The sequence below is a fragment of the Diabrotica undecimpunctata genome, chromosome 9 (assembly GCF_040954645.1).
Source record: "Diabrotica undecimpunctata isolate CICGRU chromosome 9, icDiaUnde3, whole genome shotgun sequence".
Taxonomy (NCBI): Eukaryota; Metazoa; Arthropoda; class Insecta; order Coleoptera; family Chrysomelidae; genus Diabrotica; species Diabrotica undecimpunctata.
Window position 1 is genome coordinate 114898859 of NC_092811.1, and position 15851 is coordinate 114914709.

Below are 15851 nucleotides of genomic sequence, written 5' to 3' on the forward strand. Positions count from 1 at the left end.
TATGAAGCCTACCCCCCTACCCCTACTGTACCGGGTAGCTGGATTCTCATCACCAGATGACCGTAGATGCGCCTCACAATATGTGGAGAAGTTCAGGCAAACTTTCGATGAAAGGCACCAATTATACGGGTTTGACGAACCACCAGGAATCAGCCGACTTAAATCAAGGAAAAGGTTTATGAGAAATGTCAGCGTCGAACCACCCGAACTGTTCCCCCTACATCCAGAACGACCTAATGGAATGAACCTGGACTGGAGAACCTGGCGGACACTGAATGGCATACGCACAGGTGTTGCCCCTGTAAAACAGAACCTCATTAAATGGGGCATCAAGACAGACAGCGACGCACTTTGTGAATGTGGGGAAATACAGAACATGGAGCACCTGAGAGTATGCAGACTTTGCCCATCACAGTGCACCCTCGATGATTTATGGCTCGCAAATACAAAGGGTGTAGACGTAGCCCGATATTGGGCAGAAAAACTGTAGTCGGATCCAGACACGAAAAAGTAAAAAAAGTAAGTTTTTCCTATATTTGTCTTCATTGTTTTTAAACTTTTGTTTCTCTATGATTTTCTTAATGCGATCTTCTTGGTATTTCTTTAAATCTTCCTTTATCTGTTTTCTTATGGTTTTGTTCAGTTCGGTAAACTCCACTGTATTTCTTTTGTTATCATTCAGGAGTTGTTGTCGTTTTTTTAGCATATCTTGTGATTTAGTGCTAATTTTTTGTTGTTTTCGCTTTTCGCTTTCTGCGAAAAATATCTGCAAAAACGCAGATATTTTTAGGTAAATAAATAATTATTAAATAACTCACAAACAAAATGGTACTATTATTTTTTCCGCCTGTAGTAGAACAAAAAGAATTCATTACTGTAAAGGAACTTTCCGGCCGTCCTATGTTTATATATTTAAATATATAAATATATATATATATATATATATATATATATATATATATATATATATATATATATATATATATCTATATATATTTTAAGTATTTTATAAACCAAATGGAAAGGTCCTAATCACCAAGCCCGCAGGATATAACAAAAGGTCCACTCTAAAGGACTGATCACGTTCTCACGAGAATTACTGTCACTGACGCAGTTCCATCTGGTATATGCGGAAATATAATAGAGCTATTAAGAGATCCGTGGTCTTGGGATACTCCGGTATCAGGTTCCTTATCTAACCGGATTAAATTGTTAAGCCAACTGACCGTCGCTCAAATGTATCGTATTGCATTATGTCTATTATCAGTTGTCAGCTGGAAATTAAGTTTTGTCCGGTGTGAGACACAAAGAGTGAGTAATAAGGAAAATTTATGCAAAGTATTTTAAAACGACTTTATTTAAGATATTTATTTTATTTCTTTAAAGGAATCAAAACTCACTACAAGAACAAGACAAACATTTAAAAAAAAGATCGAATGAGAGATAAAGAACTAAAAACAAAGAAACATTTTAAAAATTTACAAACAAAACAAGATGATAAATATGTGTACTAGCTTACAATATACCAAAAAAAGGACAAAACATATTTGATAATTACCAGGAAATTTCTGTAACAAATACACTTAGTAAAGTGTACTGCAAGTTAACAAAAAACAGCATTTTAAAATAAATACAACGAAGTAGAGGCAGAATAACAAGCCAAATTTAGAGGTGGACAATCAACGTTTGACCATTTGTTATAATGATCTATATTTTGACTTAAAAAAAGCATTCGATAGCGCCCCTTTAAGTATACTCTGGGAAACTCTACAACTCTTAGACATCAATACCGAATTAATGAAAGCAGTCGAATAACTTTAAATGAACAGCAAATTACAAATTTAAGTAGGACAAAATGTACCACCAGAATTTAACATAAAAAAGACTAAAACAGGGATGTTGTCTCTCACCAATATTGTTCAAAGTATACCTAGAACAACACTAGTTATTTAAAAAAAGACAAAGGTATTAAGTGGACAGGGCGCCATATAATTTACTTTATGAACACAAATTATTTTTGTTTATTAAAAGGGAGGATGACAAACACACACAATTTACTCAAATAGCAAAGCTGGCAATAGTGTAATTGATTTAGCATTTATCCAGAATAGTTCAATAGGTACCTATTATTTAAGATTTATGTATTCTGCACAATCACCATAACAGCCTTTGTGACCACATTAATATAATAGTAACTTATGTTTTCGACTTTTTTCGAGAAAATTTAAAAAAAGCAATAAATTAGTTATTCTTCTTTTAGGGTGATGGTTAATATATAAATTTTGGTTGTTTATTGATTAAGGTTTTAGGTACTATTCTGGGGTCTTGTGACCTAGTACCTTACTCGGTCAAAAGATGCCTAGGTGTCTTGTTCCATGACGTTAGATGTCTAAAAAAAGATTTCTCCCACCGCTGCCTGCCAGAATTCAATGGATATCTTCTTAAGCTCTTACTGAAATCTGGCTACACAGCAATAAAAAAAGGGAGGAGTGTATAACTTGGACCAACTATGTCACACATATTCTACAAATATAAAGACTTGTCTTTGGCCATTATGTCTTTTTTATAACCTACTAAACATTGTGGGATATAACTCTATGATCCTTTTACGTGGTTCTAATGCACCGGAAAAAGAAATTGTTGCCAACAGAAGAGATTACGTTAAAAACTTGGTTTAGTGAAATCTCAAATAAGAAGTCGTTTGGAAAGTTCGACGTAGAGGCTTGAACTTCGCGAAACTATTTGCACTGTACTAAAAATACAAAATCCAGTAGAAGTACCAATAATACTGTTTGCTACCACAGGTAGATGCATATTTTGGAATCGAAATCAAAATTCCAGAGTTAGCTGTACCATATGCCAAAAATTAATTTATTTGTAGCACCAAACAAAACAAAATATACCCAACTTGCGAATATTAATATAATAAAATATTTCTATATACAAACTAGACTCTTTTATATCTAGCATATTTCTTAAGATTGTTTTATCATACGTTCTTAAATATACATGGATGTGTGGAGAGAGATGGCATTAGACAAAGAATCTTTCCACAGAAAATTGTTAAAGGATGTTAAAATTGTTATCTTAGAATCGTTTATAATCTTGATGAGAATATTATATATAGATTTGTCAGAATAAGATAACAGATTGCTGATGTTATTATTACACGGACAGAAGGAAGTTTAGTAGATTCCAATCCTATGCAGATGCTCTGGAAAGAGACCAAGTTTTAGCCAGGTTATCAACGAGAAATGTACTTCATTATAGTTAAAATTAAAATGAGGAATACTTTTTGGTAAGCATGGATGAATAGAAAAGTAATTTCTCTAAACCTCTTTATATTTTGACATCCATCTTTCCCTGTAAATACTCCTTACAATAGAAAAAATATCTTTAAAGGAGTAAACGTTTGTAATTTCGGATATTTCAGATGTATTTTTTGCCTTACTGTCCACTTATTCGTTTTCAATTACTCCATTGTGTCCTTTAACCTAGCGTAAAGTAACTGTTTTTTTTTTGTGAATTTTAGTTCATGTAAGAATTTTTTGATATTAAGTATAATGGAGTTTTAAAAAAAATTTTAATGGATGGCTACGAATAGCTTGTAATACTGTCTGAAAATCAGATACTATTACGATGTTCTCACATTAATTAGTGATATACCAAGTTAGTGCTTTCTTTATAGCAGCAGCTTTGACTCCAAAATACAACAACATTCAGGAATTCGATATTTCCTAAAAAACTTAAAATAATATAAAACCTTACCCACTTCTCTATGCTACTTAAGTTTTATGTTCAAAATACAATCTTTATAGAATTTATGGCTGGTGTATAAACATATATTGTCTGCATATTAAATTATTTTGCATTGGTCATCAATCAAACCATGCAAAGCTGCAGTATAAACATTAGATAATAAGGAATTTAAAATTAAACCTTGTGGGAGACCGTTATATAATATTCTTAGATCGTGTAATACATTTCTATGTATATTTTTCCGTTTACATACGAATTTATTATATTTACAGATAACCTTTTATTAATACTACACGCCACCATTTTTGAATATAATACAGATAACGACATTGTTTTTTGACCATAGGAATTAAGATATATTGCAATCCCATCACTAGAGTATATTTATTATAAAGCTCTAAAACTAATTTTTTGGTTATTTTTTAGCCTTAAAAGCAACACAAATAAATAAGTAAGTAACTAAGTAATATGCTTTATTGTCACTGAAAATTATACAAATTTTATGGACAAAGCTTATAACAATAAGACAAGAAAGAAGAAAAAAACCAGAATAAGAATCGTTTGTACTTTTAAATAAAAAAAAACAATTAAATTCTTCCAAACTTAAAAATAAAAAATTCTACCTAATTAAGAACCTACAAACTTCGTAAAATGTACCTAACAAAAACTAAAAATTAGGAAAACAGATTAATGAATTAAGGGCTCAAATATTCCACCTCCTTGTGCTAAACAGTAACCAAATCTTTCATACAGATTTCTCCTCATATTTTGGAGTAGGGCTGGTGTAATGCTTAAAGAGAAATGAAGTATTTTGCCCTTAGTTCGACTAGGTTTGTGGCACTTTCAAACTGATGCCTATAAATGGTTTCTTTGAGAAAACTCCAAAAAAATAAATCGCTAGGCACCAAGTCACAGGATCTAGCTGGCCATTTAATTGTACCACGTTTACTTATCAGTCGATCAGAAAACGTTTGATAGAGGAAGTCAATAGCTGCTCTAGAGTTGTGAGCCGAACACCCATTTTGTTGGAAATAAACCTCCTGAAAATTAACGGGAAGGCGTCGGACTGCCGGAATGATTTCATTCTGTAAAAGTTGTAAATATTTGATCCCGTTTAGTTTTCCATCGATAAAAAATAGACCGACAATATGGTCGCCTAACATCCCAGTCCAAACATTTAACTTTTGCGGATGCTGCCTTCTTACTGCAACACTGAGGTGCTTATTTTTCCGAGAATAATACCTTGCAACGGATGGATTATGTTTTTTATGTAATGAAAATGAAGATTCGTCAGAAAATAAAATATTTTTTAGTGTAAATTTTCATTCTGTTTATTTAACATAAGTTCATAAAACTCCATCCGCCTGAAGTTATCTTCCGGAAACAGTTCTTGTGTTGGTTGTATCTTAAAACAGTGATACCCATTCCTTTTGAGAACTCGCTGGACAGTTCGAGCATTCACGTTAACTTCCCTAGCAATTTGTACACTATTGCAGGGTTTACTAGCTTCCACAAAAGCACAAATATCAATATATCTGTTTTTACGCTCCTCGTCGACAGGTCTAATACGTGGTTCATTAAGTTCATGACACTTTTTACAACTGTTTACACATCCCAAAGTTTGAAAATGTTTAATGGTATTTTGAATTGTAACACTTGATGGGTGTCTATTTTCGAAGGTAACAATAAATAAATCAATTACTGCGCGTATCGAATGGCCCTGATAGTACCATGTTACAAGTTGCACCTTTTCTTGGACGGTATACAACGTAATAGGCATTTTATTAATTATTTGTTTATTATTTCAGAACTTCGTTTGAAATTTTTAATGTCAATGTGACAATTACGAGAATTCGTACCTGCTGTGAAATGAATATAGAGGTGGAAACGTAACATGTCATAGCGATTGCCATTGTGTTGTATGGTCAATAAAACAATGTCGTGATCTCTATAACCAAATCAACCACGGCATATACATCGTTTAAATATAGAAACAAACATAGCATAAATTCTTTTTTAAAAAACAGAGTTGAATGTCCATGTCCATATATAAATATTTATAGGTCGTTTTTTTTTGGTTTACCTCTGTAGGTACCCCATGTAGCAGATTGAGTTCAAAGTAATCTAGGGTTTAGTTTAGGTAATCATATCAGTTTGTTTGCTTTTTATACTTGATTTTTTACTTACAAATTCGAGTTTTTTCATTTTTTTTGCATTTTCTGAGAAAATTCACTGTAGTAATGTATATTTTTAACACCATCAGAAAGTACAGATTTCAGCAAACAAAAAGCACACCGACTTTTTTAAATCACAATAATTACTAAATTATATTAATTAATTAAATACTAATGATATCAGGAGCTTGGAAGAGTAAAGTGGACGTTATAAATACAGTCTCATCTTTCTCACAAACCTTTAGAGAATGCTTGTGTATATTATAAAAGCATGTTTCGCCCTTCATATTCCTAAAATTCTATAATAAATAATATACCAATCCATTCAAGTCAGAAACTGAACTACATAATCGTCTAAAACAGCAAGGGCAAACCCACAGGCTTTCGTTGCGTTTTAGTTCAAGGTTCGCCCCTTCTCCCCTGTAACCGTATCAACGCGCCAGTGTTTCTGTAGTTGGTGAGAGATAGTCTCAGATATATGCCTTACATTATATTAGCCTTGAAGTTGTTTTTTTCCGATTTATTTTCAAAATGAATGGCGAGAAAACAACAAGGCAGAAGCAAAAGAAACCAGAAAAACGGCTTGTTAACGTGTGTAAAACCAAACTGAAATTACTGTATGTTTCAAGAAATACAAACAAAACTGTATCTACGCACACAATCGAACTGCCATGTAAGTGTCGTAAAATGTGTTTTGAAAAGTTAGGCATTAACAATATCAATATGATTGATCGGCAACTACGATAATCAAAAGCAATACCTTTCAAAAGTGGTAAGTTGGAATGATTGTAAAAAGTCTTTAATTACTGACAGAGCTAATAGGAAGCTTCGGACCATAGAGTATGGTGTTTCAATAAATAAAGAAAGAAAATGTGTTTGTCTTCAAGCTTTTATTAGCATCCATGGCATAAGCGAAAAAAGAGTTCGCGCTATTTTAGACAAGCCGACCACCATAGTTGGTCAGAAATCACATTGATTCACTTGTTACCATTTCCAGTCACTATAGCAGAGCAAAAAGTTCTTTTCGAAAATATTTGCCACCGGATTCGTCGATTACTGGAGTATATGGAGCTAATATGGAATGGCTAAGAAACACACATCCTTAAGAACAGCCTGTGAAAGAGACCTACTATCAAAATAGCTTTGTCAACGAATTCAATATAGGTGTTCAGCCTCCTTCTGTTGATAATTGTAATATCTGCTCTTAGATTAAAGTTAAACTTGATGGGTTAAAGACTAGCAACCTAAATTCTCTCAGAATAACTGAATTGGATACTGAACTAAAGGTTCATTTGACAAAGCAGGAAGCTACTCAGAATATGATGAAAAACTACGAAAGCAACCAGGATGAAAATACTAAAGTTGTATGTATTGATTTACAACTAGTATTACCCACGCCTAAACTTACCTGCAACGCACAATACTACAAAACAAAAATGTGGACTTACAACTTAGGAATCTACAACGTTAAAACAGGACCAGCCATGTATATATGAGTGGGATGAAGCCATCGCTAAACGCGAAACGTACGAAATAGCCAGTTTTCTTAGTCACTACTTGAAGAACTTTGTTAATAAGCATGTGAGAAAAGTTATGATTTTTAGTGACAACTGTGCCGGGCAAAATAAGAACATAAACGTTGTTTTGTCTAACCTTCGCCACATTTATGCCAATCGCTTTGATCTTATTAAGCACGTTTTTTTAATTTTGCAATATCCTCTTTTAATAACAGTATAGTTTTATGGTATTAAACCACAATTGGTTGTAACGATAATTACATTAAAAAAAACTGTATCCTTTTAAAACAAAAATATAATTATTACAGCCAATTGTGGCTAAATATCATAAAACTATACATTTATCAAACAAATAAATAGCTTCAGAACTTCTCCTCTTTTAAGTTATGTTAATAAAATAAAACTTGTTCGCTCTTACTATTCTAACATGTTTTTAAACTTTATACTCAGTTTTCCAGAAACGTGTTTTTGTAGTTTGCCTTTACGCTTCCAAGCTCCTGATATTTAATATTAAATTAAATAATATCGTAATAATTTCTGATTGAAAATTAGTGGGCACAATAGGGGAAAAAATGAATATTTTAAGTAAAAAAAATTACAGAGTATTTGTATTGTGTAAGTTACTATTTTTTGGTCTCAAAAATTATCGTATCTAGGCTATTATACAAACAAACAATGTAGAGCATATAATTAAAATAAAAATAACTTTTTTATATTTAAAGGCAATATTGACTAAGAAAGTTATAAATTATTACTTTACCTGGACCATACATCGCATCCACAACGTTGTTTACTTTGTCAGCAGTTTTTTGTAAAACTTGCTAAGTGACCTCCTTGGTTAAACTTCGGAATTATCTCTTGAAACTCTATTATCTTCTGCACTCAACTTTTAACTCAACAGTTTGCACTTCCCGTGTATATCGATTTTGTCATTAATAACACACTCGACAAAGAGGAGGTTATGGCGGTGAGAGCATTATATAGTTCAACGCATGTACAAGAGAGTTTAAAAGTCAAGTTTATTATTTGCTAAACATACACAAAAATATTTATTCGAGTCACAAACATTCTTTGCACATACTAAATGCTGGTTAAATAGTTCATTTTAAGTTGGATACAAGTTAAGGACTTAGGTATTAACATCAAGTTAAACACTAACATTAAATTATATAATTTAAGGTCAACATACTTTAATAAATTATTGAAGAAATTCAAGAAACTAGGTCAACTATTTAACAGTTTTTGACAAAAGCAAATAAATAGGAGACGTTTCATAATTAATCACTGAACATGTCGTATATTTTCTTAATCATATTAAAGAAGTCATAATGGTAGGTGAGCGCAAGCGGCGATTTCCCGCGTTACTCGAGCACGTCAAAAAATTATTGAGGAGGGGAAAAGGAGAAACCTCGTAGCTTGTAATGTACTCCTACCATATATGGACTGTTAATACAGCCATACACGGCTTAGACGAGAAAAACGAAAGGAGAGACCGAGTTATCCATTTTGTCGGGAAGAAGATTTTGCTAACTGCTAATAGCTGGTTTAGACTTTCCCCGAGATGACTTTATACACGGTAGTAACCTGCAGATACAGCCAATAATATCATCAGAAACCATATAGACTTTATTCTCATTAACAAAAGATCAAAAACAGCTTGACTTCGGCGAAGACCTTCCCAGGAGCAGACGTCTCATCGGACCACAACCCATCAGTGGGCCAGATAGAACTCAAACTAAAGAAACTCAACAAAAGTTAACCTAAACAGAATCTGGATTAAGACACTCTAAGAGACCCCGTACTTGGTCAGAACGTAAGAGATGTAATGTTAAACTAGAAACCGCTAAACAACAAGAACAGAGTGTAGAACAAAAATGGATATCAAAGACGTCATGCTAAATGCGGAAAAAGAGCATCTGGAAAAGTAAAAAATAAAGAATGGATGAATAATGACATTCTGCAGATGATGGACCAAAGACAATTAATTAAAAACAAGGACGCGAAAAAATACCAAGAAATCAACCAAACAATTAAAAAAGAAATACGAAGAGCCAAGAAAAATGTAAACTAATCATAGAGCTCCAAGTAAAACACGATCATATAAATATTCACCGAAAGATTCGAGAAGCCACTGATCAATACAAAAGGAGAAAGAGACACCTCCTCATAAACAAAGACAGGAACCTGGTGACCCCAGTTAAGGAGAAGTTGGTGACCTGGAAAATGTACATCGAAGAACTTTTTTGGGACTATCGAGGTAACCTGCCAGAAATAAATTGCATGACAGGGCCGTCAATCAAGAAAGCGAGGTGAAAGCAGCTTTAAAGCAGTCTAAGAATGTTAAGGCTACAGGTGCGGACGAAATACCCGTTGAACTTATTAAGGTGATGAAGTGAAGTGAGCAAAGAGAAGTTAACTGAACTGTTTAACGCCAGATACGATTTAGGTAATATCGCAGAGGAATGGCTATTGTCAACATTTGTAATACTACCAAAAAAACGATCTGCGAAAACGTGCGAAGATGTCCGAACTATCAGCCTTATAAGTCATGCACTTAAGATTTTTCTTAAAATCATACATGCCAGAATTTACAAGAAATGCGAAGAAAATGTCGGTAAAATGCAATTGGATTCCGCAATTCCATGGGTACACGTGAAGCACTTTTCACCTTACAAGTCCTACTTCAGAGATGCCGCGATGTCAGTCTATATTTGTTTGAAAACTACGCCAAGGAATTTGACCGTTGTCAGCATCAGAACATGGCCGCTGCCCTACAAAGAGTAGGATTGGATGAGAAGTACATTCGGATCATCATGAATTCATACTGGAATTAGCCTGCTAAAGTCAAGGTCGAAGACCAGCTGACCGACCAAGTGAAGATCATGCGAGGAGTAAGGCAAGGCTCTGTGCTCTCGCCGATTTTTTTTAATATATACTCTGAGGAAATTTTTACTGAAGCCCTCATAAACCTAGAGATAAGAATCCCAGTGAACGGTGAATACATCAATAATATCCGTTACGCCGATGACACTGTGTTACTGGCAACTAGCCTAAATGATCTACAAGCCTTACTAGACCGAATGAGAACTGTTAGCGTAACATACGGACTAGACATTAATATTAAGAAAACTAAATTCATGGTTTTCAGCCGTGCAAATTTAGATCCCGGGGCACTAATGGCAGGTAGTGAAGAGATCCAGAAAGTCGACAGATTCACTTACCTCGAAACTACCCTCAAGTTACAATGGGACTATGCTCAAGAGATTAGATCCAGAATTGAAATGGCACGGTCTACATTTATCAAGTTGAGATCGTTTCTGTGCTGCAGTGATCTCAGTTTGGGAACCAAGATGCGGATAATGAGGTGCTATATTTTTCCAGTGTTACTATATGGAGTTGAAGCCTGGACTCTGACGCAACCCACAGAAAACCGGATGAAGCCTTCGAGATATGGATCTACAGGATAATAGTAAAAATATCATATATGGACCCTGTCACCAACGTTGAGGTCCTACAGCGCAGGAGAAAAGAAAAAGAAGTGCTTAATTTACTGAAACAACGTAAGCTTGAGTACCTCGATCACATGATGCGGAACGAAGAAAAATATCGAATTCTTCAACTCATTATGCAGGGTAAAGTATTTGGCAGGAGAGGAGCGGGATGCCGTCGTATTTCATGGTTAAAAAACGTCCGACAATGGTTTGGGATGACTTTGGCGGAGCTGTTTCGCAGGGCATTCCTTAAAACCATGATAGCCTTGATGATCGCCAACATCCGGACGAGATAAGGCACTGAAGAAGAATACAGCGATGTTTGTAGGGGGCAGTTTGTCATATTAGTAAATAAAAATTGATTCTCAGAAAAACTCAAGTGCGTTAGATTAAGGCATGGTAAGTTAAGTACATATAAAAGAGTGCATATTTCAATAATCTGACAATTTAAGCGTGGCGTAAGGAAATGAGTGAGTCACAAAGTTGTAAAAAAAACGTCATCTTGAAATACTCGAACGCGATTAATTTTTTTTTATATTGAAGGAAATCCTATAAGGATTTCAAAAAAAAATATATGCTGACAATTTTTATGGGGCGATCTAGCTAAAAATATAAGTAATATGTGGAGCGTACAGATGCATGCACTAACGGGATGTGATTACATTCCAGATTTTTACAGACAAGGCAAAAAATGCCTCTTGACATTTTGATGGGATCTGCTACTTTCCAAGAAGCATTTGTATACTTGCGATCTGATATTTTATCTACCATTTGTACGTATTAAAAAAACTAGCTAAGGTCAAACGTGCTAGAATAGAAATATTTAGTAAAACCTAAAAAGCATGTGACACGTCTCAGCCTTTCTTATTAAATCTGCGTAACCACGATGCTTGTAACTTGCCACCTTGCCAAACAGAGCTACGGCAACATTTATGGTTAACTAAATGCATCTCAGTGAAGAACCAACAAACTGCGGATGGAATATTGGAACGGACTTGATTCGTTGGTGACCAACTTCCAGAAGCATACGAAGAAATTTTTAATATTTTGATTAGGGGTGTCTGTTGATCTTGTATTGACGTAAAAGCCGTCTTTTTATGTATTTTGGCAATGATGTACTGTGAAAGTGCGGGAGAGAATGATTTAATGGTTTTCATAGGGATAGAGTGATTGATTGCCTCAACTATGAAGTTCTCAATTTGAATTGCACTCTGGTCGATATTATCATTTGTATCGAGTTCGCCTAACTCGGGAATGTTGTTTGTGATGTATGATTTGAAGAGTGGCCAGTTTGCTCTACGATAATCTCTTATTTGTCTAGGGAGAGCTGGAGTTCCAGTAACACCTGACATTTTAGGAGATACTTTTCATATAGGTACGTTTTTCTTTTATTACTATAATATAAAATAAATAAAAAACTGTACCTAAAGTTCATAACCATCCTTCTTATAGAAACACGAGATGCCAAATTAATTAAATAAGTGGAAACCAACCTCGAAGACGAATCCAGTGAGGATGAAGATTATTATACTTATTTTTAAAATATTTTTTATCTAGTTTTATATTAATAAAATGACTGAATTTTACATGCATATATTGTTTTGTTACATCCACTAATAAAAAAAAAACTTTTTATTTTCAGATTATCATTTGGGACGACTAGGCCATCAAGTTAATCCGTTTGTTTAAAAATCTAATGGTTATGACTTCTGGTTGCGTCCAAATTTTTATTTTGATTAATTTTATTTATGGTAAATAAAACTGCGAAGACTTATGATCCGCATAAGAAAATGTTAGAATGTATTACTGAGTCTAAATAGAGTGAATTTTTAGATGAGTATCAGGTAAAATTTAACTTATTTGAAAAAAAAGCATCAAAATGTGTCTCTATACAGGGTGGTTCTTAAGTAATTGTACAAAAAGAAACCGTCGATTCCACACTTAAAAATATTACGATTTAAGCCAAACTGCCTTAACAAAATGTTGATATTAACAAAGATGCAGAGTGTTAAACTGTAAATTAAAAATTTTATTTTTCGCTATAATTTTCATGTTTGTAAGCATTTCTGTATAAAAATTTACAACTGGGTACTACTAGCTATAGGGAATTATAATTTTATGCATACTTTAATGTAGCTAATAGAGGGCGCCACATATGCCACATGTATGGCATACATTTGCACTTAACTTTTTTGCTCTTTAAGTTACCGGTATTTTTGATTAAAAATATTAAAGATACATTATTTTAACAAAAAAAGGTATACTTGTTAATATCTTCAAAACTCAACAGTTTTCGAGATAATCGCATCTTACAAATCAACTACATAATTCTGATTTAACGCAATTATTCCAGGCAACAAGAGAAAATTAGAAAAAAACATCAATACTTCTGAATTTTGTTATAAAATACCATTAATAAAGTTAATAGTTAACAAATTATTAAATAAAATAAATATATCAGCAGGATAATTAATAATAGGGTTTGACAAAATAACAGAATAATTGGATTTTACAAAAAACATTTTACGTTTTCTATTAAATTAAAGTCATAATCAAAACATTTTATTTACAAATTAAATTAAGAAATAGTTAAACTAAATAACACTAAACTTTTTGTCAAAGTAAGTATTGGATAGGTCCACCATTTTCTTTAATTCATTTTGTCAATACATTCCATAAAAGATCGTCTCATATTAAATAGCATCATTGGTTCTAAAGAAACTGCTGCAGTATTTATTATAAGTGTTATAAGTTTAATAATAAATAATTTTTTTTTAATTTTTGTGAATTAAATAATTATATTAATATCTCACCATACGACCAAGGAATATGACTACCACAAACAATCCAACATTCAAGAAAGTTGTATTTAAATACTGTTCTCACTCCCCTTCCTCTATAATGTAATGGTGTAATATCTTGTATAAACCATAGATTTTGTCCTAAGTTTGATGACAAATCTTCCAATAAATCAATAAAATCATTTTATAAAAAATCGATCGCCCCCAAGCGGGCTGGGCGGCTGGCTTCTCCTTCGCTTCAATGCGAGAGATGTCAGTTCAATCCCCAGCTCGGTGTACAGAAAACAAAAAGGCTAACGCAGTAGTTTAAAATTTTAAATGAATCTGCGGCTTAGTCTAGAATATGCTGGTATCTGATCGGCCTATGGTGGAGCAGTACGGCAAGAGATAAGAGCTTGCGGCTCGATGATACTACTCCATAGATCCCTACCGGAAGGGCGTGTGCCGCCTAAATACCGGGTATATATATATATATATATATATATATATATATATATATATATATATATATATATATATATATATATATAAATGTAAATAAATCTCACCATTCAAATTACAATTTAACACTTGAACAATTTTACAATTTAAAATGCATGTCGTGTGGCTTGGAACCATTGGTAATTATTTTTGCGGATATACGAATTACCTTAATTCGTATATCCGCATTTATCGTAATTTGAATGGTGAGATTTACATTTTTTATAAAATGATTTTATTGATTTATTGGAAGATTTGTCATTAGTGCAAAATATGTGATTTATACAAGATGGTAAACAATTACATTACAGAGGAAGGGGAGTGAGAACAGTATTTAAAAACAACTTTTCTGAACGTTGGATTATTCGTGGTAGTGATATTCCTTGGTCATGTTGTCAATGATGCTATTTAATATGAGACGATCTTTTATGGAACGTATTTACAAAATGAATTAAAGAAAATGGTGGATCTATCGAACACTTACTTTGACAAAAAGTTGTATGTTATTTAGTGTAACTATTTTTAATTTGGTTTGTAAATAAAATGTTTTTATTATGGCTTTAGTTTAATATAAAACGTAAAATTTTTGATATAAAATCATATTGTTCTGTTATTTTGTCAAATCTATTATTAATTATCCTGCTAATATATTTATTTTATTTAATATTTCGTTAACTATTAACTTTAGTTAAAGGTATTTTATACCAAAATTCAGAATTATTAATGTTTTTGTCTATGTTTCCTTCGTTGCCTGGAGTAATTACATTAAATCAGAATTATGCAGTTGATTTGTAAAATGCGATTATCTCAAAAACTGATGAGTTTTGAGGTTAATAACAAGTATACCTTTTTTTTGGTAAAATAATGTTTCTTTTTAATATTTTTTATCAAAAATACCGGTAACTTGAAGAACAAAAAAGTTTAGTGCAAATGTATGCCACATACGTGGCATATGTGGCGCCCTCTATCAGTTACATTAAAGTATGCATCAAATTATAAGTCCTAATAGCTAGTAGTACCCAGTTGTAAATTTTTAAATAGAAATGTTTACAAACATGAAAGTTATAGCGAAAAATAAAATTTTTTATTTCCACTTTAACACCCTGTATCTTTGTTAATATCAGCATTGTATTAAAGCAATTTGGCTTAAATCGTAATATTTTAAAGTGTAGAATCTGCGGTTTCTTTTTGTACAATTACTTAAGGACCACCCTGTATAAATAGATACAAAATTTTGGAAATTTAAAGCGCCATCTACAATTATCTGCAGTTAGACGAGCACCAGTGACAATTATTGTATATTATATCAAATTTTGTTCACTTAAACCTCCATAGAGTAGGATCCAACCATATTACTATGGACATCGGCAAATATTTTAGCCAGAGCTGTAAGTAGTAAATCTTGATCTGAACGGTCTAAGTACATTAAACAATGTACTTCAGCTGATAAGTACCTATCCTGTTGCCGATATATCGAAAGAAGTTAAGGTTCTTCTTTAGACGTAATTAGTTTTCTTTGTAGTAATATGGAGCAACGAAAATCAAAGAGTCACCAAAAAATAAATAATAATGAAAAAAGACCAAGTAATATATATATATATATAACTCTTTTATATATGACAACAATAA

At 32.7% G+C, this 15851-nt stretch overlaps 1 protein-coding gene across 1 annotated transcript in view; it reads right to left on the minus strand.

The window, feature by feature from the left end:
* Positions 1-8423, minus strand: part of LOC140450413 (band 7 protein AGAP004871) — a 602043-nt gene extending 593620 nt beyond the window's left edge. Inside the window, exon 1 of the mRNA XM_072544034.1 lies at positions 8211-8423. Within this exon, the coding sequence (XP_072400135.1) occupies positions 8211-8223 (13 nt within the window). The 5' untranslated portion in view covers positions 8224-8423. The remainder of the gene's footprint in view (positions 1-8210) is intronic.
* Between the last annotated feature and the right edge of the window lie 7428 nt (positions 8424-15851).